The sequence below is a fragment of the Biomphalaria glabrata genome, chromosome 7 (genome assembly GCF_947242115.1).
Source record: "Biomphalaria glabrata chromosome 7, xgBioGlab47.1, whole genome shotgun sequence".
In the NCBI taxonomy this organism is placed as follows: Eukaryota; Metazoa; Mollusca; class Gastropoda; family Planorbidae; genus Biomphalaria; species Biomphalaria glabrata.
Window position 1 is genome coordinate 2,788,306 of NC_074717.1, and position 25,361 is coordinate 2,813,666.

At 35.7% G+C, this 25,361-nt stretch overlaps 1 protein-coding gene across 2 annotated transcripts; it reads right to left on the reverse strand.

Annotated features, from left to right (window-relative positions):
• Positions 1-2,058: 2,058 nt before the first annotated feature.
• LOC106065770 (N-terminal EF-hand calcium-binding protein 1-like) lies at positions 2,059-24,614 on the reverse strand. Of its 2 annotated transcripts, XM_056036273.1 has the most exons (13): positions 24,515-24,614; positions 24,077-24,101; positions 23,103-23,211; positions 22,097-22,223; positions 21,337-21,473; positions 20,535-20,659; positions 17,496-17,540; positions 15,902-15,966; positions 13,413-13,466; positions 11,767-11,876; positions 10,443-10,520; positions 9,855-9,946; positions 2,059-4,809 (listed from the first exon to the last, which is right to left on the reverse strand). In XM_056036273.1, exons 1-13 carry the CDS (start codon positions 24,566-24,568, stop codon positions 4,784-4,786), a joined length of 1,047 nt encoding a protein of 348 aa, XP_055892248.1. In that variant the 5' UTR covers positions 24,569-24,614; the 3' UTR covers positions 2,059-4,783. The 2 variants fall into 2 exon arrangements, with proteins under 2 accessions (XP_055892248.1, XP_055892249.1); XM_056036274.1 differs by lacking the exon at positions 17,496-17,540 and having other exon boundaries at positions 24,515-24,583.
• Between the last annotated feature and the right edge of the window lie 747 nt (positions 24,615-25,361).

Here is a 25,361-nt window from a genome sequence, read left to right on the forward strand (position 1 = left end):
GTAATTATCTTCTATGGATATGTCTAGAATATAATTATCTTCTATGGATATGTCTAGAATATAATTATCTTCTATGGATATGTCTAGAATGTAATTATCTTCTATGGATATGTGTAGGATGTAATTATCTTCTATGGATATGTGTAGGATGTAATTATCTTCTTTTTTTAATGGAATATCTGTAAGTCATCATCATCTCAGTCACTTGACTTTTGTCATTTGGGTGCTGGAACAGTTCAAATAACCAAATCCAACCATTTTTCCTGTCCACAGCTGTTCTTAATAGGATATCAATAGGAAAACCATTGACGTAGCAGAATATAAGTCATTGGTAAACATTGCATGATTAGACGTAGGACGTTATTATCTTTTTTTAAGTAACGTCTGTATTTTATAAGATAAGAGAGAGCAGTCCATTTTTTTTACATTGTCCAGCCAGCTTTTCTTCGGATGACTCCTTTCTTCGTGTTCCCACCTTGTATCTTGAAGGATGACTTTAGACAGTGAGTCATGTCTTACTATAGGACCAAACCAGCTCAGCTTTCATCTCTTCACAGTTTATAAATCACAATTGGAAGAAAGCTAGCCTCAATGTACAAGTTTATAAGCTCATCTTATTCCCAAAAGCAAGTAAAAAAAAAACACACACTAAAGATAAAAATATAACAAGTAATTTATACATATATATTTTTTTATTTCTAATATAAAAAAAAGATAAAAATTGTGCTGTAAGCAAAGAGTCGCTGCGCTACTTGGGTCAAGAAATTGAGATCACATTACACACACACATTTTCAAAAGGGAAAAAATGTGAAGAAAAGAAATGTAATGCTGACAGCTGGTGAAACAAAATATTCAAAGGTGTAATAATTGAAACAGATTACACAAAATAAATAAAAATGCAATTTAAGTTCACAGCTTCAAAGTAGAAGAATAGAACCTGTACAAAAAATAGTTTAAAAAAACACATTTTTAGTGTGAAGACTGTTGTGTATAATCACTTAAGAAATCATTATTTTGATAATTAATATTCAATTAGTAAAACCAATAAAAACATAAAAAAGGGAATTTAAAAAAAATGTTAATATTTAACAACAATAATAAAGAGTAATTAATACATTTTTTTGATAGTTAAAACTAAAGTTTTAACCATTTGCAAAACAGCTGGACACTCATGAAACTAAACTTTCTAAACCATTGATTCAAAAGAGTGGAATGTGGAATCAACACTCATGACTGCGTAATGCTAGCCTTAATCACCCCTCATGCTACAAGTCAAAGAGGACAGCCATCAGCAAAGAGTCATAAAAAACAACAACTGGAAAGCAGTCAACAGACAAAAAGATTTGTTCTAAATTACTTAAAATTTTTTTTCAAAAGTTACACCCTGCATGTGAAAATAATGGCAGCAATAAGAAAAAAAAACAATAAGACTATAGATGACTAGGTGTTTAAAATGGTCAGTCAAAAAGTTTTGAAATAACAGAACATTTAAAAAAAGAGCAGAAAGAAAAGTCCAATCATATTCATAGTGGTGCTTTTACAAATAAATAACTGACGTACAGTAGTTATACCAATAACAAATTTTAGACATGCTTTCAAAACCAATGACTACAAAAAAATTAACTTACAAAGAAACATTTGAATTTCATAAATATGCTTCAAAATTCATTTTTTTTTAACACTGACAAAATAGTAAAAAAAAAAAAAAAAACAACAACAAAAAAAGACTGAACACTATTGACACTGACAAAAATATGTATTTAAGAAACAAATAAAAAATATTGAATAAAAGGGAATTAAAAAATGTAAATGTTGTTTTTTTTGGGGGGGGGGGGGGGGGGGGACAACAGTTATCTGACTTGAGTATTTGTAACATAAGGGCACAATGAAATCAATTGTGCAGTCAAGATAACAAACAAGCACAATATAAAAATACTTTCGAGTGTTGTTTAAGGGGAAGAACTGTACATTCATATCCATATCTATCAACACTGTAATATTTATTTTCCTTCGTCTATATGAACTACATGAGTTAATTACTACTAATTAATTTAAAAAAAAAATGATTCCTATTTGGTCAGGACCAATGTGAATAATTGTGCCAAGTTTCAACTTGAATGAAAAGTGGGAGAAATAATGTGTACAACATTGTACCAGATTGAGTGAGTTGATATCAAGTTTGTACAAATAGCAAAAGAGAAAGAAATATTTCAAACTAGGAAGAAAAAGTGTACAATTATTGCTATTATCACAGCCAAAAACTTTTCAAAGAGAAACTTGAAGCTTCTTTCCCTTGTCTATATTCTATTTAAATCAAACTAAGATAACACTTTCCCCAAAAAAAAGGAATTGATTAGTTGCTAAAAAATGTTATGTCAAGACAAAGACATAGAGCTGCCATGCACCGCAGGCCAGAAGTAGCTTAGAGACAACAAACTATGAAGTGACCAACTGTAAGAACACTTCAGTACTTTCACCCACTAGTTGGTTATACAAGTCTAGAGTCCACATTATTCTGGACATAAGTCTGTGCTACTCTGATCAGTGGAAGGACTCCTATCAGAAGGTTTTTTTAAACTGTTGAGTGCGGTATCAAAGAATGTAACAAATTTAAGAATTTGTCCATCCCAAAAAGCTATCTCTTTCACTAATTTTTGGAAAGCTCCCATCCTATCCCAAATCAATCAAATTAATGTTTTTTTACTTCTGAAAGAAAAGAGCATACAGCCAAAGCGTCTTTGAATAACAGTAAATAAAAAGAATTCAAAACCTGCTGCTGAAACTATTTCTCTGTAGTACATTGAAATTTGATTTGTTTGATGAAGCTTCCTTATCTTCTTATCTTACAAATTACAGACGTTACTTCAAAAGAGAAAAAAAATTATGTCGTACGAACATCCATGTGTTGTGGAGGCGCTGTGGCTGAGTGGTAAAGCTCTTGGCTTCTGAACCGAGAGGTCCCAGAGTCGAATCCAGGTGAAGACTCGAATTTTTTAATTTTGGGATCTTTAGTGTGCCTCTGAGTACACCCAGCTCTAATGGGTACCTAATATTAATTGGGGAAAAGTAAAGGCAGTTGGTTGTTGTGCTGGCCATATGACACCCTCGTTAACTGTGGGCCACAAAAACAGATGACTCTATAGACTGCAAGGTTTGAAAGTTGAATTTACTTACATCCATGTGTTAATCTAGTCATGCATGTTAATTAGTGATTTAAAGTCTGCTAAGTCGATGGTTTTCCTGGCTGATCCAGAACACTTGTACAAATAAAATGTGCCTTAGATTGGCCAGGGCTGAGACAAGCATTTCCTGGCTGATCCAGGCAAACCTATTCCATGCTCTAACAGCACTACGCTAGAAAGAACACTTGTACAAATTTGCATATGGAATAGGAATTGTTCCCTTAGATTGGCCAGGACTGAGACATGCATTTCATAAGTGCTGCTGTTCAGAAAATATTAAACATCTCACCTACGACTAAAATCATATTTAAGGAAAGCACAAAGCACTTAATAAATGCTCAATCACTAGAAAGTGTCGTCACAGACATTCAGGTGCATGAAGTTGAAACAATAAATAATGAAAAATAATTATATACATTTTAGTATAATATAATAAACAGATCTAAAAAAATGTATAAAAATCACAATTTCGTTAAGTAAATGCCTTGAAGTAGCTAAAAAAAGTGGTGCATATACACAGAAAAAATTAATTAAGGACAAATTTGTATCAGTTTTCAGTTTTTTTTTATAAACATTACAGCTGAACATTGTAGTATCCAGATTTTGATTATTGCTGCGGCATCTTGAATTAAGAGTTCAACTTTCAGAGCCTAGCTGAGACAGAAAAGGTTAAATTTAATTATAGCTTTTAAAGAGCGCTACTTTCATGCTTACAGCATGCTCAGAGCGCTATGGTCCAATCTCATTTGTGGACCAGTGGGGGGAGGATTATCTGCTGCCTATAGGCGCTAAGTAAACACAACTCTGCTCGAGTTGGGTAGCAAACCTCGAGGCCTCTTCATCGGTGTAGCCTAGCCAAGCTCAAGCGTACTTAGCCTCTCAACCATGCTTCCTACTGGTTCATTTAGATTTTGTATTTCTAAAATTGTAAAAAAATGTGAGATTTAAAAAATAAATGTAAAAAGAAAACTAACAGTTGTTTGAATAAATAATAATAAATTGTCAATATCAACTCTTGTCATAGATTTTAACATGTTAAGATGAATTATCAAAGACTGTAAAAAAGGTACATCTAAAATAAAAAGATTTACAAAAACATTGTTCTAAACACAAATGAAAAATTGTAAGTAGAACATTTTTTTTTTATCTAATAAACACAATTTTAAAAAATATATAAAATCAGAAATGTGAATGTGTCCTAAAAAAAAACAAAGCTGTGAAATTATTAAAAAGTGCAATAAGTTTGCATTGAAGAGATCAAATCCAGTGACCGTCAGGAAACAAGCATTTTGATGGGCAAGTGAAGAGGAAGTAACTCTTGCTTAATGAAAATAAATTAAATTTTTTTCTCAAACAATTGTTATAGTTTTGTTTTTGGCACATAATGACCCATTTCATTAACAAAAAATATTATAATTTGTATACAATTTCCTATCCAGTTTTAGCTTCCTCGCCCCAACTGACAACTTCTAGCTCCATCATCTACAGGTTTACACAAAACATGAAATGAGAAACTCTAAGAAATATAGTGGGTCTGCTTTGATCCAGAAAAAAATATACTTAAATATTTTGCAGCCACACTAAAGAACCTGGCTCACTTCTAGAATGTTCTCTTCCACCAGGATTCTAGTAAAAGAAAAAAACAACAACATATAAGATTAAAATAGTTTTCAAACCATTGATTATGACTATTTGTAGGTATGTGTGTTAAAGTTAGAGTTCAGTTCAAAATGCATGACGCGTAGGACGTAATCATCTTCTTTTTTGAAGTAACGTCTGTATTATATAAGAATACCTAATGTCTTTTAGGGGGGGACAGTGCCCGCTGACCTCCTCGTGGTGTCCCCTGGTAACTGGAGTAAGTCCACCCTTTGCTCTCAGGGTGGTCTGAAAAAGGCTAACGTTGCGGGAGCCCCAACTTCCCTAGCAGGCTCTCATGCTCTCCTGGTGCAGAGCTCTGCTGGTGAGGTCTGGGTAATGCTAGGATCTGATCGACATAACCCCTGCACGCTCGTCTGGTGTAGGGATTTGTGTCTGTCTGGGCTTTAGCTAATGCTGAACTGATCAGCCGCCGCCCTGGAGACTAGTGGGGGGTCAAGCCATCAAAATTTGCGGGCCCTAAACTGGTGGCTTTAAAAAAGGTCTCCTGCCTCACTCCACTTTCGTGGATTAAACCCTGCCCATACGAGCGAGTGGTTGAATTAACTGATCTTTCGATCGATTCATAGTTCAATGTTCATGTCTGGACTGTTCTTCACTGCTCGCTCTAAGGGGCAACCCAAATCTCCTCCCCCTGGAGGAACCCATACAACAATGTCGAGTAAATTTACAAAGAAAAGCGGGTCTGAGCAGACCCTAACAGGCTCCGCTGGCCAGGTAAAGGGCATTAGGCCTGGCATCGAAAAATGTGCTACTAATCGCCTCGCAACGTTGGTACATAGGGAGAACGGGCCACGTTGTGAAAAAAGAGCTACCGTTCTTCCCAACACACAAACCTTGATAACATCCTTTTTCCCCCAAACAAACACTACAATTAAAAAAACAAAAGTCTCAGAAAAAATTAACCCAACACCAACACCTCATACTGGGATAGTAAGTATCCCCCACACTAATTTAGCTGGAAAGATAAAGCAACATGATCCCCAAATTTCCAAATCTGATGCTAAAACTTTCAAAGTCCTTCAATGTAACGTCCGAGGACTTATTCCAAAGACACTTGAAATAACTAACCTACTCCACAAAGAGTGTGTGGATGTTGCCTTACTACAAGAATGTCTGATAGGTGAAAAAAGAAGTGTCTCAATACCCGGGTACTCTGTTTTCCGCTGCTCCTGTGGGGATTGCCGAGGCCTGGTTACATTGGTGGCTAATGCTCTGGTTGCCAAGAAAGTGTCCACAGACTTGAGTCAGGGGACGACAGACACTTTGGTATTAGAAATTTGGAAAAATAATAGATAAAAATAATAGACGCTTCAATGTTTATAATCCACCAAAACAAGAACTGGCTTTAGATGTCAGAGAAACAATAACTGTAGACACTATCATAGCTGGAGATCTTAATGCCCATTCACCTTCCTGGGGCTATGATGACACTGATCAGTCTGGTAAAAAAGTTCATGACCTGTGCAATTCTACTAACCTTTTTCTTTTGCAAAATAAACACTCTCCTCCTACTCTTCTGCATGCTAGCAATGGTTCACTATCACGACCAGAACTTTCTTTAGTCTCTGCTAATTTGGAATCTGTCATAACTTATCAAGTACTAGGCGATATTGGTAGTGACCACCTTCCAATATTACTGACTGCCACTCTTTCTAAAATGAACACCAAGACCACTAAAGAACCACGAAAGTGGTGCTATAGTAAGGCTAATTGGAAAGGATACGAGACAGCTGTCGACAATGCCCTTGAAAAAATCCATGTAGAGTCTAGCTCTGTCGACCTTGCGTACCGTCAAATAACAACAGCTATCCTGGGCATGGCTAAAAAGTTTATTCCTCGAACTTACCCTTGTAAAAAATTCAAAAACGTTTGGACGGCTGAAATCAACAAACTTGTTATGGCTCGGAGAAGGGCATATAAAAAGGTCCAAAAGAACCCAAACAATCCAACACTCAGGCAGAAATACAACAGACTCAGCCTACTAGTCAAAACGTCTGTTAACAGGGAAAAACGAGAACGTTGGACCAACACCTGTGCAAGGTTAAACCTAAGGGATAGCTCTAAGGCTTGGAGTCTTCTGAGAAATCTCGAAAATGCTGGGCGTACGAAAACAGCAACCCCATTATCTTCACCTAGTGGGGTAACCATTTCATCGAAAAAGAAAATTGCCACCTTGTTGAACAAATATTTTGCTAAGATCAACAAGGCTGCCAAGAAGTCCCCAATGTCCAAAGCCATTGATAAAGCTCGCAAAGCTGATGAAAAAAAAGACCGAAAGGAACCACAGACCGAAAGTGCTGAGGGAACGATGAACTCCCCATTCTCGATAGGCGAGCTTAATGCTGCCATAAGGAAATGCCAGCTTAAAAAGGCTCCCGGGCCGGATGGTATCACCCCCGAAATGCTTAAGCATGTAGGGGGGAAAGGAAGGGCCGTGCTCTTGGCATTCGTAAATAGAACCTGGGCAGAGGGCCTGGAAACGTGCCACCATTATTCCTATACCAAAAAAGGGAAAAGATGCTTCCACTGCTGAGGGCTACAGGCCCATCTCACTCACATCTTGTGTGGGAAAGATGGCTGAAAAAATGGTAAATGAGCGTCTGGTTTGGTACCTTGAGAGTGCCCGTCTTATAGCTCCAGAACAGGCTGGTTTCAGGGCTGGAATGTCCGCTATAGACCAAGTCAACATCTTTGTGCAGAGCGTAGCAGATGGATTCCAAAGGACCCAAAGCACATATGCAGTCTTCATTGACTTAAAACAGGCATATGATAAAGTATGGCGGCCTGGTTTGCTTCATAAGATAAGAGCCGTGGGGGTGCGGGGACGGATATATTACTGGATTAGAGACTTCCTACAAGAGCGTACAATAAGAACAAGGATGTACAGAGAAGTCTCAGGGGAAATGACCCTCGAGCACGGCCTCCCCCAGGGCTCCGTCCTGTCATGCGCCCTTTTCACGGCCTTCATAAATGACCTACCGGCTCAGCTAAAATGCCAAAAGCTGCTATATGCTGATGATATTGTCCTTTGGAAATCCGGAAGGAGCGCAACCTCTATACAAAAAGTGCTACAAGAAGACCTCCATACGCTCTGCTCATACACACAAAAATGGAGGCTAGAAATAAACACCTCCAAGACGGTCTATTCTCTGTTCACGCTCGGGACTGGCATTCTCGGGCAACCTTTCCAGCTCTCCCTCAACGGAGTGGCTCTCAGCATGGAAAAGCTACCCAAGTACCTTGGTGTAACTTTAGATCACAAACTAAAAATGTGTGAGCACATCCAGGATGTTGTAAGAAAGACCTCAGGGAAACTTTGGATTGTGCGGAAGCTGGCATCCACGAAGTGGGGAGCCCGAGCAGACATGCTCCGATCCTTGTATTTAGGAGCAGTCCGATCACAGATAGACTACAGCCTACCTGTGCAAAATTTATGGCTCTAGGACTGCTCTTGAACAACTTGATAAAATACAGTCCCAAGCACTAAGATTTGTCTGTGGAACCTTTAGGACAAGTCCAGTAAATGCGGCTGAAATAATGGCTAATATAGGTCCACTAACCCTTAGGAGGGAAAGGTCAGTACTGACCTGCTATGAGCGGTATAAAAGGCTGGATGAATACCTCCCAGCTAGAAAACTAGTGGATGGTTGGAGATGCAGAAGACGTATCCAGATGCAGTCTTTTATGCATCATGCCACTAGACTATCTGATGAAGCTGGCCTCTCCACCAACCCACAAAACATTCAACGCTTTCATCCCCTTCCCCCTTGGTGTCGCCCAACAACCCCAGACATACGCTTGAAATTAGTAGACCCTAATGCCACTAAGCAAAGCCGTTCATCTAACGACCTTCAAATCCTAGCTCTGGAGACCATTAACACCTTCAAGCCCAGTGCTATTTTTGCATACACTGATGGGTCGGCATCAATAGATTCTGGAAGAGCAGGCTATGGAGCCTACATCGACTTTCTTGGCTCTTACACAGTCAAAATCTTTGGACCATGTGGTAGTGTTTGCAGTTTTGATGCGGAGACCATGGCAGTCTGTGAAGCCTTAAAAGTCATTGACTCTCAACTCGGCGAGGGACATTTGAGGGCAACACAGATTGTTGTGGTCACTGACTCAAAATCTGTACTACAGGCTTTGCAAAGCCCCGGACCATGGCCCCCCAATATCAACAGTGTCATCATGGCTTCACATAACATCAAACAACGCTATGGCACACATAGGTGTGACTGGCAACACAATCGCAGACTCTTTGGCCCACCAGGGAGGGCAAATTCCACCCACTGATCAGGCTGTAAGCTTTCATCAAGCCCTGGCTATAATACAAAAAACAGAAATGGAAAAGTGGTTTGAGTGCTGGGACAAATCCCAAAAAGCCTGTGGAGTCTGGGAGCGCATGAGGCGCCCTGACCGCACTTCCCCGTGGTGGAGGCTGTCCAGGCCTGAGCAAGCTATTATAGCACAGTGCAGGACAGGCCACTGTCCTGTTGGCTCATATTTCTCGCGGCTATGGCCAAATTTTGATTCACGGTGCCCCCGCTGCGGGGAAGAAGAGGAAACCGTGCCTCATATTCTGTTTGACTGCCCCAGACTTGCTGATCTCCGTCTCGACAGGTCTGGGAAACCCAAAATTCTCGACCTGTATGGCGACATTTATGCACTACGCAAGACAGCAGGGTTTCTGTCCAGGGCTTTTGCAAGAGAGGATTTGAGCCTCTCAAGCCCTCACTCTAATGGAGTTTGATGATGATGATGATGATGAATGTCTTTTAGGATGTAATTTTAAAATTGACATAAAATAGTGTAGTTCTCTTTGATTCTAGAAAACTTTTGTATTTACACTGAACTATATTTGATCTATAATCCTTTTCCCATCACCACAATAATTAAAAAAAATAAAAATAAAGGTGAAATAAAATAATGGAAGAATTAATTTAGTATTTAAAAATTAACAAAAACAAATTAGGAGTTTATAACTCCAATCATGTCTGAACAAGACTTACTTGGAATCATCATGGAGTGAACAGTTTCTGGTTTCTTTAAGAGCTCGGCTGTCACACTGACAAGTTGTTTTGTTGATGGGCTGTCGCAGTTGCTGGAAACATTATAAAACTATATTCAGAAAAGTCTAAATCTTAGCAAGTCTTTGATTTTTTAATTTTACGTAAATATCCATTATATAATTTGGAGTTAGAAACATAAACTCTTGAATTTAGAACCAAAAGTAATAAGACCAAATCCTGGTAGACACAGTGCTTTTTGTTAATTATAGATATTAGGTTGTCTTTGTATAGTGGATCTATGGTATGCTCGTGTGCTATGGTCCAATCTCTTTCATGGGGGGAGAATATCCAGAAGATTTCTATGATTCCTTTATTGAAGCCAATCGTAATATTGACCTGTGACATCACAACCTGTGGGTAGTGGAGATCAATAGCTCGTTGCTATGTCGCAGGTCTGAACCCCAGACCTGTGGTAACAAGCTATTGGTCTCCCCTGAGCATAGGGCTATATTATTTCAACATGAAGAGAAATACAATTTGAAACAGATGAACCATGAAAATTTAAATGACATTATGTAGAAGGCTTACTGTAAGTATTTCTCTTCCGAGACCCACAGCTCGTAGATGATGTAAGAGTGGTTGGGTTTTATTTCTCGTACACTGAGGCTGCAGACAAAACATGAACTTTATTACATGAACATCTTTAAATGAATATCATTACATGAACATCATTACATGAACTTTATTACATGAACATCTTTCAGAGCCTTGACACAGACAAAAGAGACTCCTCTTTCCAAGGGCATCACTTTGGAACCCCCCACCCCATCAATGTCTCTGAGACAGATCAAGTCCAATAAAACATTTAAAAAGACAAAGGTCATATTTTGTTGATATAATTACAATAATAATAACAACAAAAATAACTTCACTATCCATGAGGAAAATTTTTTTTTTTTAATCTGTGCATTGCATATAAAACAACATTACTAATGTTAAAGACTGTTGATTCATCTAAGAGTGATTGTAGTTGAACTTGTATTGTGGATCTATTACTACTGAGTAATTATGTGATAATGTATAAAAGACTTGAAAAATTATTATTATTAATTATGTGAATGAAAATTTAATGTTGAATTAAAACTGGAGCAGCGAAATTAGGAATTATGGGTACAATCTAATTTGTACTAACCAACAAAATCTTTTTGTAGCAAACACTATTGCAAACTACAAAGCAACTTCATCTAATAGGGCCACTATAATTAGTTTAATTATTTCAGGATTAATTTAACTATTTGTCAAGAAATGGTTTGCCCTAGACAGCCAACAATGCCATATTTTGTGAGAAGCATTCATTTTATTTCTAAAGCCTGGAACTTTCTCAAACAATTAGTTGCATCTCAAACAGGTTCAGAAGCCCTGAGTTCTAACAAGCAATATGACTAACTTCGAACAGGCTCAGAAGTCCTGAGTTCTAACAAGCAATTTGACTAACCTCAAACAGGCTCAGAAGTCCTGAGTTCTAACGAGCAATTTGACTAACTTCAAACAGGTTCAGAAGCCCTGAGTTCTAACAAGCAATATGACTAACTTCAAACAGCCTCTAAAGCCCTGAATAAAGCACTGAGACTTACTTCAGACACCCTCTAAAGCCCTGAATAAAGCACTAAAGACTTACTTCAAACAGCCTCTAAAGCCCTAAGACTTACTTTAAACAGCCTCTAAACCCATGAATAAAACACTGAGACTTACTTCAAACAGCCTCTAAAGCCCTGAATAAAACACTGAGACTTACTTCAAACAGCCTCTAAAGCCCTGAATAAAACACTGAGACTTACTTCAAACAGCCTCTAAAGCCCTAAGACTTACTTCAAACAGCCTCTAAAGCCCTGAATAAAACACTGAGACTTACTTCAAACAGCCTCTAAAGCCCTGTGTGGTGTCAACATACGCACGGAGCTGAGCAACAAAGTCATCCAGTTTATCCTCCAAAACAAAAAATTCTCTCTGTACCAGGAGAATCTGAAACACACAGCCGAGAAATTCTTTCAAAATAATGTTAATAAATATACAAACCCATACAAAGAAATTAATTTCTTAATAATGTTAATGAAGATACAAACTCATACAGTGTAACCACAATGTGCAGCAAATTTAAGAAACAACAATAACAAAATTAATACTCCTGTCATATATCTAACATAGTATGTCATTATCTTCTCCTTTTTAAGTAACGTCTGTCATTTATAAGATAAGAAGATATAGATCTTGTAACTATGTAGCACTAGACTTAGTGTTTGTCACATTGTTAGGGTCCGTAACTCAAATTTCAATAAATCATCAAATTTCCACACATCCATTTATTCCAACTTACCTATACAGGTCAAATTAGATTATACGCATTCATCACTGACAATGCCTATGTCATCTTTTTTAAAAAGTAAACCTCAACAATAAAACCAAGGACACTGTTTCAACACATATTGAAAAAGCACAACAATAACAGCAAAGAAACTGTTCTTCAATGAATTCCAGCACACAATGAAAAAGCAGACATACTGGCCAAAGATGGCAGAATGAACAAACAAATGAAAAATTCCTCACCGCCCAGAGGAAATGAAGAAAATGATAGAAAGTAGAATCAACAAGAAATGGACCAGTTTCCATCCCAATGACAGGAAAAACAAATGCCTATTATAAGCTATCAGTAAAATTGGATTATACACATTCATCCTTGACATTGCCTGTTATCTTTATTTTAGTAAATTTAATAGAATTATATCCAGTATAGCCAAATACACAGTTATCCAATTCCAATATATGGATCAAACAGGATCTCAAAGCAATGTACATCATGGTTGACTACTGGGTAGTAGCTACTGAGTAACCTTAGACTGCACCAGAAAAGTTGTGAAATGGAAAGTTATGGACAGTGATGACGTCAGAAAGAAAGAAAATCAAACCAAGAATGAGTGACTCCTCTAAAACCCAAGCAGGCACCACTTTTACATGGGATGCATGTGGCTGGAAAGCTTCTTTAGAATAGGTCTCTACATTCACAAGAAGAAGTGCTCTATGACATAAATCATAGTCATTCTAGGACTGAATGTGGCCAACATAACTCTTTTATGTAATGAAAAGAAATGCAAACAGCTTGTAAACTGGAGTTGACAACTTTGGTAGTGTACACAAGCATCCATCCTGGTGCAAATCAAGGGTCTAATGATGAACATGTATATATTTCTAATCATTTGAAATGAGAAAAGTTGGCAAATGCATAGAATTAATTTCCTTCATTCAAATCATGTCTTTTTTTTTAAATGTGTTGTGTAGAAAAATTTTCTAGAGAAATAAATGTGAAAAATTCAAGTGAAAAAAAAGGTGGCTGTTTAAGATATGATGGGCTCTGTGTTCCCCTATTATGACAAGAATTCCTTGTGCTAATTTATGATTATTTCAATTAAAATGCCTAAGTAAGAGGCTCAAATCAATGATATTACTGTAAAAATTTAAGATAATTAAGTCAATATACATTTCAACAAGATTTTAATAACTTACAGTGTCATCTGAGTCTGTGACTATCTCCTCATCTCTGAATCCATCAAAGTTAATCTACAATATAGGAAGAAAAAGCATTTATTGAAAACGCAATGCTCTGATGATAATTACATACTTTCCTCCAATTTTTCAAAGTCAGTTATGGAAAAAAACAAACTTAAACTAAACACCAGTTTGGTTACACATTCTTTGAAAATATTTTCTAATTCCTTATACATAGTACATAAGATGATTGGTAAACATATTCTGTTCAATTTTATAGATCAAATGCTGAAGTATTTTGTTCATTAATGCAGATCACACACAGAGTTAATGCCCCTGAACTTTGTATATAAAAATGGTATGGACAAGTCCAATTAATTCTGATATCAAAATGAAGCAATGATCTAGCACATGGCACTCTTTGTGATTGATTAAGTTTATTAGTTTATTGTTTCAGCAGATTTTATGGAACAAATTTTACAAAACCAAAACAAATTCTTATACAAAAGCATATTATTTATTTAGTCAACTAAAAGTTCATCTCTTCAAATCAATTTAAAGTGTAAATGACTTCAATGTAGTAGTTCAATAATTTGAAAATGACAAACAAAACTCTACATACAAAAATAATGCTACCAATGCTAAATTTGTTAAGTTTGCAGCATTGCAATGGACAGTGACAAGGAAAGGGAAGATTACTTAGTTGGTGCAAGTGACAACTCAGGGAGCTAAAAATTAGTTTGAACATTGCAACACTACTCTAGGCAAGGGGAAAGAACTGTACTAGATGTTTAAAATGATTCTATTCAAGATCAATCTGCCAAAAGAAGGCCTCAGATCTCACTGAACAAATTCCTCTGAAATTTCACAATATTTTCTTTACGTGTTGTGTTTAGCTTTTTTTGTACAGTGATGATAAGATTGCTTTAAGGAATTATTTGTAACTTTATTCTCAATAAAGTTTGACAGCCACAGTGGTTTATGTTTGTGTGTTAAGCAAAAGTCTAATGCTATCTAGATACACTGTGTTAGGTACAACACATCATAGAAGGCTAATATTTTTTTCTGGACTAAGCTGCTAAATGGTAAAGGGAATCACAGTGGAGGCTTGATTTTATTGTTTCAATTTTTGAGTTCCCCTGCTCATGAACTCTTTATTTTGATTGGTAGAAATTTCTTCAAATAAAACCTAATTCTTTGTTTGATTTTTAAATAGTCTTTTTAATATGTGGATGCTGATTATATCAGCAAAAAAGGGCAGCAAAGATTACGATTACTAAGAAAACTGTCCTCGTTTAATGTTAGCGAAAAGGCCTTGGCTATGTTTTATCACGCTCATATCTGCAATATTTTAAGTTTCAATATCACTGCCTGGTATGGCAATCTGAGCATTAAAAATAAAAATAAACTTTATAGAATCCTAAATGCTGCTGGTAAAATCATTGGCAAAAAACAAACCCCATTTGGGCAGTTGTTTGAGACAAACATCTATAAAAAAGCTAACAAGATCCTTGAAATAAAGAATCACCCTTTGTGTCAGGATTTTGTGATTTTACCATCAAAAAAAAGATACAAGACACTGATGGCAAAGACAAACAGACACAAAAACTCTTTTGTTCCCCTGGCAATCAAATCATTAAATAAGAACAATTTGGTATAAACTTTGTCACATGTAAATTATGAGTGAGTCTGGTGTGAATGTACACTTTGGTTTCTTATAGTTATAATGTTTTTTGTTTGGTGTAATGCACAAATTGTAAGACAAATTTCCATACGGACAATAAAGATTATTATTATTATTATAAAGTGAATGTGGAATGGTACCAATGCGTGTTAAAATGGTTAGAGAGAGAAGAATAATCCAAGATGAAATAGTGTATACGTAGTTATTATTGATATATTGGTAATGGTTTTCTCAAGATTAAAGTATTCATCATCTAATATATATGAATCTGTTGGTGTATAATTAAGAGTCTCATCTGCTTGTAACGGGGGATTTCATTTTTTATAACACCTAGGTATTTTGTATTTTTAGTCTGTGTTACTAGTTTACCATGAACAAGATAAGTGGAATTAATTTGTTTTAGTTTTTTTGTTACTCTTAATAACTGACATTTTTCTGGGTGAAAAGACATGCCTCAATTTGATTCCCATTTCTGTAATTCATCTAATTCTCTTTGTAAAATTTCTGTATCTTGTGTATCTCTATATATTACACAATCATCTGCAAATAATCTGACTTTTGTTCCTGAACTAATGCAATTTGGTAAATTGTTTATGTAAATTAAAAATAGTACAAGACAAGCCTCACTTACAAACTTCAAGGAAAGATGGTATGGCCCATAAATACATTTGGAAAGAGATGCCAAGTAGAAGGGAAGAAAGTGAGGGCAGACAGAAAGACTTGCCCAGAACAAAGATGCCAGGTAGAATTGGTTTATGGCCCTCTGCCCCAGATAGGGCATGTGAAAAGAAACCTAACCTTCAAAATATTTTTTTTTACTTGCCTTGCGTTCTACACGATCTAACAAACTGGCCAATCTGTCAATCTGAACATTGAGCAAACTTCCATCTGAAAGATAAAAAAAAATGGAATAAAGAATAAATTCTGAATTCTCAACCAAAAGTGTGTAAATAAATTCTTAATCAGTACCAAAAACAAATATTCCTTAATGATTTTCAATTTACTTTAACCACTACTTGCAGCACAATCTTATTGATGATCTATTGTCTACTTTCTAAATTTTATTGTTCATTTTTGAAGTACATTAAAGAAACTGATCAAATGAAAAATGTAAATACAGCTATATTTAAAATGCACTATTAATGGACAATGAACAGCATATTGATATAGATGAAAAAGATTCAAAGCTCACATGAAGGAGAAGAAATCCAACATGAAAAGACGAAGAGAAACATTGTGTGCACAAAGAAGGACGGAGGTTCATATGTATTCGTTTGTAAGTAAAGGATTCAAGAATAGTTAAACATGATATTGTGCAATAAAAGAAAATTACAAGACTTTAACAAAAAAATTCTTAGCATTTGAATATAAAATAAAAAGTATTATGCCAACATTCAAAGTTGAAATCCACCTCCATTCTGAAACTGAAATTTCAGGATATTTCCAGAACATCTAATGATACTATGGTTTTTCAGGATATTTTCAGAAGCTCATTTAATTTTAAGATACCATAGAAATCCTACATTAGGTAAAAAATAAAGCAGCCAATTACTAAATACTAGTAAACTTTTACCATTAGAGCTATCAAATATCTGCATGTCATGCTTTTTCCCTACATAGAGAAAAATTAATTTTGTGAATTTCAGTTCTTAATTTTTTTTTCTAAGAGTGAGAACTGACCTCCAAAAAATAATAATACTCTTCATTGTTCAGGACAAAAATTCCTTGAACAACTACATAAAACACAACAAACAGTTTTTTAAAAAAGTACATTGACAACGCTCATTTTTTAAGAGTCAGATTTTCCAAACAAGATCATTTGAAGAAGCTGGAGCTTGATATAGCAATATTTTTTTTTTAACCAGCCATATAATATATATAAATTGTAACATACTCCACATTGGGTGCCTAAAATTTAAATAGGAATCTCAAATAGCACTAAGGAAATTAATGAAATCTCTTACTGATAAACTGAAGGAAGCAGCATTTCATGGAGTTAAAGTGAACTACAATCAATCAATAATGTCAGATTACTTATGTCATAAGAAAAATTGTCCACAAATAACTAAACTGTGCAGGAATATCAGAACATACCAATAAAAACAACAACAAACAAAAACACCTATTTTTTTAAAAATAGAAATATAAAATGTTTGTAAAAAAGAAAAAAACTAACAATATATCATACGTTGAATGCAAGGAGAGTGCTTGTACTGGTAGCTGATAAGTGACAAACGTGTAATAGTTATATACAATATCCATTTCTGCTTCAATTTATTCATATCATTAATTTAAACTTAATGACACTGAACAGAAATGCACTGAAATTTTTTTTCTTTTTAAAGTATTTACAAGTGGGAGCGGGTAGGGAGTTAATTTACCATAAAAAAACATTTAAAGAAAAAAAAACCCAGAACCTGTACTAGTTATCTTCCCTATATTCTGATCTACAACAAGGCTAACTGTAAGAGTTAAGATTCATTTTAGTGAGGTTACAGAAAGAAAACTAGATACATATTTCAAAAGTTAAAGATGATTTAATAATACAGTAAGATGTTGCTGAGCTCAACACATGCCAGTGATGGGAACTGACTTTGCAAAAATTTTAGGAAATTTTGTAAGCGCCCCCCCCCCCCCCCCCCCCCCCGTTTTTGAACTGGCCTGTCGTGGCGACTTAAAAAAAGATGTTGCTGAATTTTTTTAAACTACGTAGAATCATTTTATTTAATATTTTCTTTAATTAATGTTGTATTACATAACATTTACACTGCATTGTGCATTACTGCACACAAAATGCACTGCATTGAGCATTACTGCACTCAAAATGCATTCATGGCACTATTGTTTGTATATATATTGATGGGAGGAGAAAGCTTTTTGCAGTCTGAGCATTCTATAATAGATAACTGCTTTACAGATATTGTAACAACTTCTTTGTCAAACAACTATAAGGATTAAATGTGTTTGAAAAACATGCTTTTAAAATTAGTAATGATAAGTTTTATATTAATATATATATATATATCCCTCACTATAGATAGATCTATAATCTAGAGCTACTACTACTTATATCTAATAACTTTTCTAGATTCTAAATCCAATATATTATTATTAGATATCTACATTCTGTCAGACTTATACTCAGTAACTCACTATAGTCATGTAAAGAAGTTTAAGAAGACCTACTTACTACTATATAAAAAAAGTATATTCTATATATAAATCCAGATAGTCGGTACACGAAGGTCTATCAGAGTATCACTCTATTAGATGAGTAGATCTAGATCTTATTATTATTATAATAGATCTAGATGTCTAAATCTAATCCCATTTGAACTCAAGGAAGTCGGCAGGCAGGGTTCAAATTAGAAAAATCTAGGGGTCATCGTAACAACAGTGAAAAAATAATAGATCTTGAATTGTAGTAATAGCGGCGATTAGCGCTACATAAACTACATACGTCGTAACATAGCGACCGGGCATCATTCATGATTGATACTCTTAAGTCTAAGTTAAGTTTAAGTCGAATACTTTTCAAAAGCTGGCAAGCAGCCATTGAAGTCTAGATCTAGATCAAAAGTATTCAAATTAAAGAATCTAGATATCTATCTAGACTGATTCAAGCCACTCTAATCTGGACCGAGATCTAGACTTAAAAGACAATACGGTAACACAAGATTTTTTTTTTTAAATAGAACTTTAACTGTGTCAAAAGACCGGATGTGCGCATGTTCAAAACAAATCAAAAATCTCATTTCGCATTCTTCCGAAAATGGAAAAATAATAAAATCGGATTTTTTTTTCATACAAAAAAAATTGAAAAAAAAAAAATCGGATTAAAAAAAAAAAATGTCTGGAAAACTTCGGATTTTTTTGCTAGAAAATCGGACCAGTAGAAATTATCGGAATTCCGACAATTGTCGGAAAATTCCCATCACTGACATGCTTACAAAATCAAACAGTTGTTATAATGGGAGCTTTAGTTAAGATGACATGACTAGTATTGACCAGTTGGGGGTGTGGTGGCTGAGTGGTTAAGCGTTTGGCTTCTGAACCTGGGGGTTCTGGGTTCAAATCTTGGTGGAGACTGGGATTTTTAATTTTGGGATTTTCAGTGCGCCGCTGAGTCTATCCACTCAAATGGGTACCTGACTTTAGTTGGGCAAAGTAAAGGCGGTTGATGGTTCTTCTGGCTACATGACACACTGCTCATTAACAGTTGGCCAAAGAAACAGATGACCTTAACATCATCTGACCTATTGATTAGTTGGGGTGCGGTGGCTGAGTGGTTAACTGCTTGGCTTCCGAACCTGGATTCAAATCTTGGTGGAGAATGGGATTTTGAATTTTATAATTTTCAGGGCACCCCTGAGTCTATCCATTGGCAAACGGATGACCTGAACATCATCTGCACTATAGATCGCAAGGTCTGAAAGGGAAACTTTTATTTTACTTTTAGTATTGACCAGTACAATAGCTTTATGATAGCGAAAACTCTTAAACACTATATCACCTTTCCGTCAAGACAACTCAAAAGCAACAATGTAAAAAAAAAATAATTTTATGATCAATAAGTTGAGTTGACAACATTAAAATATTGATGCAGCAAACTCTGGGTGACATTATAAATTTTGAGTTAGAATTTTGCAAAAGTGTACATAATGAGTGTCACATTTGTCCAGTAGTAGAACAGGTCCAAAAAAAGGTCACAGTTCAAAGTGAGGCGTATGATACTATGCATTTTTTTAAAAGTAATTTTAAAAAAAAAAGGCTCCACAATGTTTTTCCAATGATGCTTGATTTCCCATATATTTCATTGGTTAGATTGTTACTTGTTTCAACAAGACTGGCTTAACATGTTGAGGGTTAGACTCAAATAACAACTTGATCCGAAAAATATAATGTTCTTCCTGACCCTCCCTGATTATATTGCCAATCACTCAAGAAGGTTTGCATAGGTATGGCTGCTACTGACTGCAGTGACAGTGAAACTCGGTGTGGGGCCAATAAGCAATTTTGAACATAATTATCCATATGGTACCCAAAAACAACGAGACTTTTACATTGTCAGTGAATATGAAGAAACGGAGTTAACTGATTATGTCTATTAGACAGGTCATGGTCAGCCATATCAACACAATCTTCGCTAACCAGAGAATAACTTGATTTGCAAGTTAGAATGTCTTCCCTAACTAAAGAACACCCTAAAAAAAAATTGTGTCACTAACTTGATAATAGCCATTAAAAACAAAAAATTATAGGTCACTAACTTTATAATAGCCTGCATTAAACAAAAATACTGTTTTCACTAACCAGAGAATAGCCTAAAAGCATTTTGTCACTAACTTTATAACAGTGTATATAAACAAAAAATGATATTTTCACCAACCAGAGAAAAATTTGCAAGTTAAAATAAGCTACAAATGTTAACAAGTTAACAGCAGTTATGAACATACTCTCCTCTAGCCCTGAGCTCATGGAGCTGACCTGACGCTTTGCTCTCCTGGCAATGTGTCCTGGTACAATCGTAGACGCTGGGGACTTTTTCAGGTCTTCAGCTACCACTGGGTGAATGTCCTGTCTGCAAGACATAAAGATGACATTTTACATGCTTGATTAAAAAACAACAGCGTTTATAAGACCTATTTATTTTCCAAGTACTACACAAGCATTAATTTGATTAAAAATGTCTCTTTCCATATCAGCACAATTGAAGCATATAATAATATTAAATCAAAGCAATAGGATAAAGCAGTTTCAAATACCATAAAAAGGATAAAAAAACAATATAAAAAAAAGTTATTGGGCTTTAAGTTACTCAATTTTAGATTAGAGGTTGTAGTTGAGAAAATATTTTCTTATCAATTATCAGCATAAAATCACATTTAAAATAATTTTGAAAATGCAATGGCTGCCTGGTCCTGTGGTATGCACTTTGAAATGTTGTCTTGATGGTTCCAAGTTCAAACCCTACCAGCTTCCTTTCCCTACCATGCTGCAGATGGTTAGGACTAGGATTTAATCATCTTCAAACCTGACGGGAAAACTGAAACATGTAAAGCAAACAAAACAAACATCAAAATTTCAAACTTACTGAAAAGGTTTTTAGCCTACCTAAAGACTTATCTCCCTTTTTCAGGGAATGGAGACATGTCTGCAAACACTATACTCTTACCTTAGATAGTAGGACTACCTCATTTCCCTAGTTTTGGCATCCTGTGACTGTAAAGCAATACTATCTCAAACTATAAACTTTACCTCTCTTCCCTGGCCTGGGCATCCAGTGTCTCCAATGCTGCATCAAATTGAAACTGTAATGCCAAGACCTGGTTGCGGATCTCTTTCAGAAAGAATCTCATCATGAACTTTTCTTTACGCTCTGCATCTTTGTAAGTCTGAGAAATAGTTTTGGCCCATTCAAATTCAAATTTGTGTGCACAAACATTCACATTGTGACTAAATCACTAACATAAAATTAAACATCTAATTAGTTCAGATTGATGCAGGGTTCTTTATAAAGAGATTGGACATGAGAAGCACGGATTGCAAAAATGGTGCGTCAATATTATAAGTTGAGTGTTCAAGATTTGACAGTCCCCATCATAGCAGCCAGTGGCTAACAACACTGGACAGTCTCCATCACAGCAGCCAATGGCTAACAACACTGGATAGTGACCACCACAGCAGCCAGAGGCTAGCATCACATTTACATTTACTAAGGTCCTAGAAAAAGGTGGGAAAAGGGGGATGGGAAATAAAAAAACAAAACAAAAAAACTAGCTGTATAACAATTTTCTTTTTTAAAGATTACACATTAACAAAGGTAAAAGTCATATAAGATGGTCATTATATAAAATGAGTTTAAAATAACTAAAGAAAATACAAAAATAGAATTTGTTTTCACATTTTAACATTAAACTGCAAAGATAATGAATAAATTGATTATAATTTTTTTTTTGTTGCAAGGAAAAATGTGGATTCCACCCTTCATCCCTGATGCATATTCCTAATGACTTACTTGAGCAGTTCCATGCATAGCGCTGCTCATTTTCTCATTCATTTTCTCCATGAAGCCAAACATGTCTTCAAATTCCTTGTTGAGATGTTGGCTGAAGTAGGTGCAGAGCTCCACAGTGTCGATGTTGCTGTTGGACAAGAAAAAAAACTTTCTCATGCTTGCCTTAATTCAATCTGTTACTTATGAATCTTCCCTAGTGCTTTTAGGGCATGGAACAGGTTACCTGAATCACCCAGGAAAATCAATGACTTAGCAGAGTTTAAGTCTCTAATTGGAGGCGCTGTGGCTGAACGGAAAAATGCTTGGCTCCTGAACTGGTGGTCCCGGATTCAAATCCTGGTAAAGACTGGGATTTTTAATTTCGAGATCTTTGGGAGCCTCTGAGTCCACCCAGCTCTAATGAGTACCTGACAACAGTCGGTGAAAAGTAAAGGCGTTTGGTCGTTATGCTGACCACATGACACCCTCATTAACCTTTGGCCACAGAAACAGATGACCTTTACATCATCTGCCCCATAGATCACAAGGTCTGAAAGGGGAACTTTTTTTTAAAGTATCTAATTAATGTGCACTGCTAGATTGACACATGGAGACCCGTATCTTCAGTTAAGAAGGAATGTATGTTATAAGATGAGATTAGATAAGGATAAGTCTCTCTTTCAAGCAGCCATACTTCCTAATTAAACCTTCAAAACAATAATACTTTTAATTGCTTTACATGGAGGTTGGAGGGGAAGGAGAGCAATAAAGAATATGAATCAAACTAGAAATAATACTAATAAATATGAGCTCAGCAATAGATTTGTTCAACTAAATTAAATGATGAAATAATACCCAAACTTACTGCTTATTAAAGACTAACTCCATCCTCTTTATGACATAGATACTTGATATAAAGCTATCACTCATTTATTTTATTTTAAAGAAAAGTTATCTTTTACTATTATGTGTGTAAACAAATGTGGAAAAAAAAAGTCTCTTTAGTAATGATAAACTATACTCTTACTTGGTGTTATGTGAGTCAATCTCATGGAACAAATTTTGCAGCTCTTCTTTTCCCATAACACCATCAGCAAAATAGGAGACAAATTCTTCCCAGGATATGAATCCATCGTCTGTGAATAAATTTATTTATTGTATATAAAACTGAATACTTTTGTTCCAAAACTAGTATGTACCATAGCACATGAAATAGAATGCAGCCACTATTTGATGTCTCAAGTGTGAACCAGGAATAAAGAATGAACATAAACAAAATGGGGTGGGGTGGGGCATGGCAGCCGAGTGGTTAAGCACTTAGCTTCTGAAACAAGATGTCCTGGGTTTGACTCTCAGTGAAAACTGGGATTTTGAATTTCAGGATTTTTAGGACAGCCCTGAGTCCACGCAACTCTAATGGGTACCTGACTTTAGTTGGGGAAAAGTAAAGGCTGATGGCCATAGAAACAGATGAATTTTACATCATCTGCCCTTATAGATCACAAGGTCTGAAAGGTGTACTTTACCTTTAAAAAAAATGTGAAACAATATTTTTTTTAGGAGGCATGGTGGCTGAGCAGTAAAGCGCTTGGCTTCTGAACCAGTGGTCCCAGGTTCAAACCCTGGTGAAGACTGGAATTTTTAATTTTGGGATCTTTGGGCACATCTGAGTCCACCCAGCTCTTATGGGTAACTGACATTAGTTGGGGAAAAGTAAAGGCGGCTAGTGGTTGTGTTGGCCACATGACACTCTCGTTAACCATAGGCCAAAGAATCAGATGATTTTTACATCATCTGCCCTATAGACCACAAGGTCTAAAAGGGAAACTTTACTTTTTTACTATACTTTTTGCATACAAATAAATTGTTTATATAATAGTCTTCAACAATTTAAAATATGTTGTTAGAAATGTGTAGAAATTCAATACAATATTTACTAATTATTTAAAGATTCATTTTTAGGATTTGACTATTTTTACAAATGACTTGAAATGTCCTTACCGTTCTTATCAGCTCGACGAAATATCTGGAAAATAAAAAAAAGTTAAATTTTACATTAAAATAGAACACATATAGATATTTATTTGACTTATCAGAAAAGCCTTGAATATTACTCCAAAAATCAAAATTAAATTGATACTGAAAATAAATATAGACTGTCTCTAGGCCTACTATTCCACCACCATCTTATTCCTCTGTCACTGTTTATCCATTTGGCCGTTCTTACACATTTTAATGCGGGAAACTGAGTTGAGAAACCTTTACCTTCTCAATGAACTTTTACTTTATGAAGTCAATCCGACTCAATGATACCCCCACCACACTGGTCCACAAATGAAATTGGACCATAGCGCTCTGAGCATGCTATAAGCATTTGTCATGGGTGTATAAGTATTTAATATTTATAAAATCTAGATCTTTTATTTAAAAACAATTTACATCTAAGAATACTGTCATTCCTTGGACTTGGTGATCAGTTTTGACATCAGCCATTTCGGTGGATGAGTATTTTCGATATTAAGTCACTAGCCTATGAAATGACCTTGGTGCATAATTTGGTGTATACGTTTGACATAGATTGGAAGGGGTTTCCTCTCAGATTGGAAGGGGTTTCTTATCTTCTTATCTTATATAATACAGACGTTACTTCAAAAAAGAAGATGATTACGTCCTACGCGTCATGCATATTAACTAATGACTTAAATTCTGCCAAGTCACTGATTTTCCTGGCTAGCTCAGGCAACCCATTCCATGCTCTAATAGCACTAGGGTTTCCTCTCAGATTGGAAGGAGTAAAGAAAATGTGTATTTTATTGTAATTTGTAGGTACGGCCAAAGGAGGGGGAAAACAGCTTAGAGAATGGTGCTCCCTTGTGTGGGAATGTTCTTCTCAACCTTTTAGCCCATGTGAGGAGAAAAACTAAGATATTAATTAAAAAGTGTTTAGGGAGATAACTATGAGTTCAATGTGTACCATGGGCGTAGCCAGGGGGGGTTCTTGGGGTTCAACCCCCCCCCGAAATGAACCCCCCCCCCCGCAAGGGGGGGGGCGGAATTAAGTGACTGATTTTTGCTTTCATTTTGTTTATTTTAGGTGAGATTTTAATACTAAATCATCACTTACCACAGCTAGCCGAGGCAGTCTTGAGTTAAAAACCCTCTACCAGGGGGTTTTGAGATTTTAAAAACCCCTATCAGGGGGTTTTTAGATACAAATCCCTCTACCAGGGGGCTTTGAGTTTAAAACCCCCTACAGGGGGTTTTGAATTTTAAACCCCGTACCAGA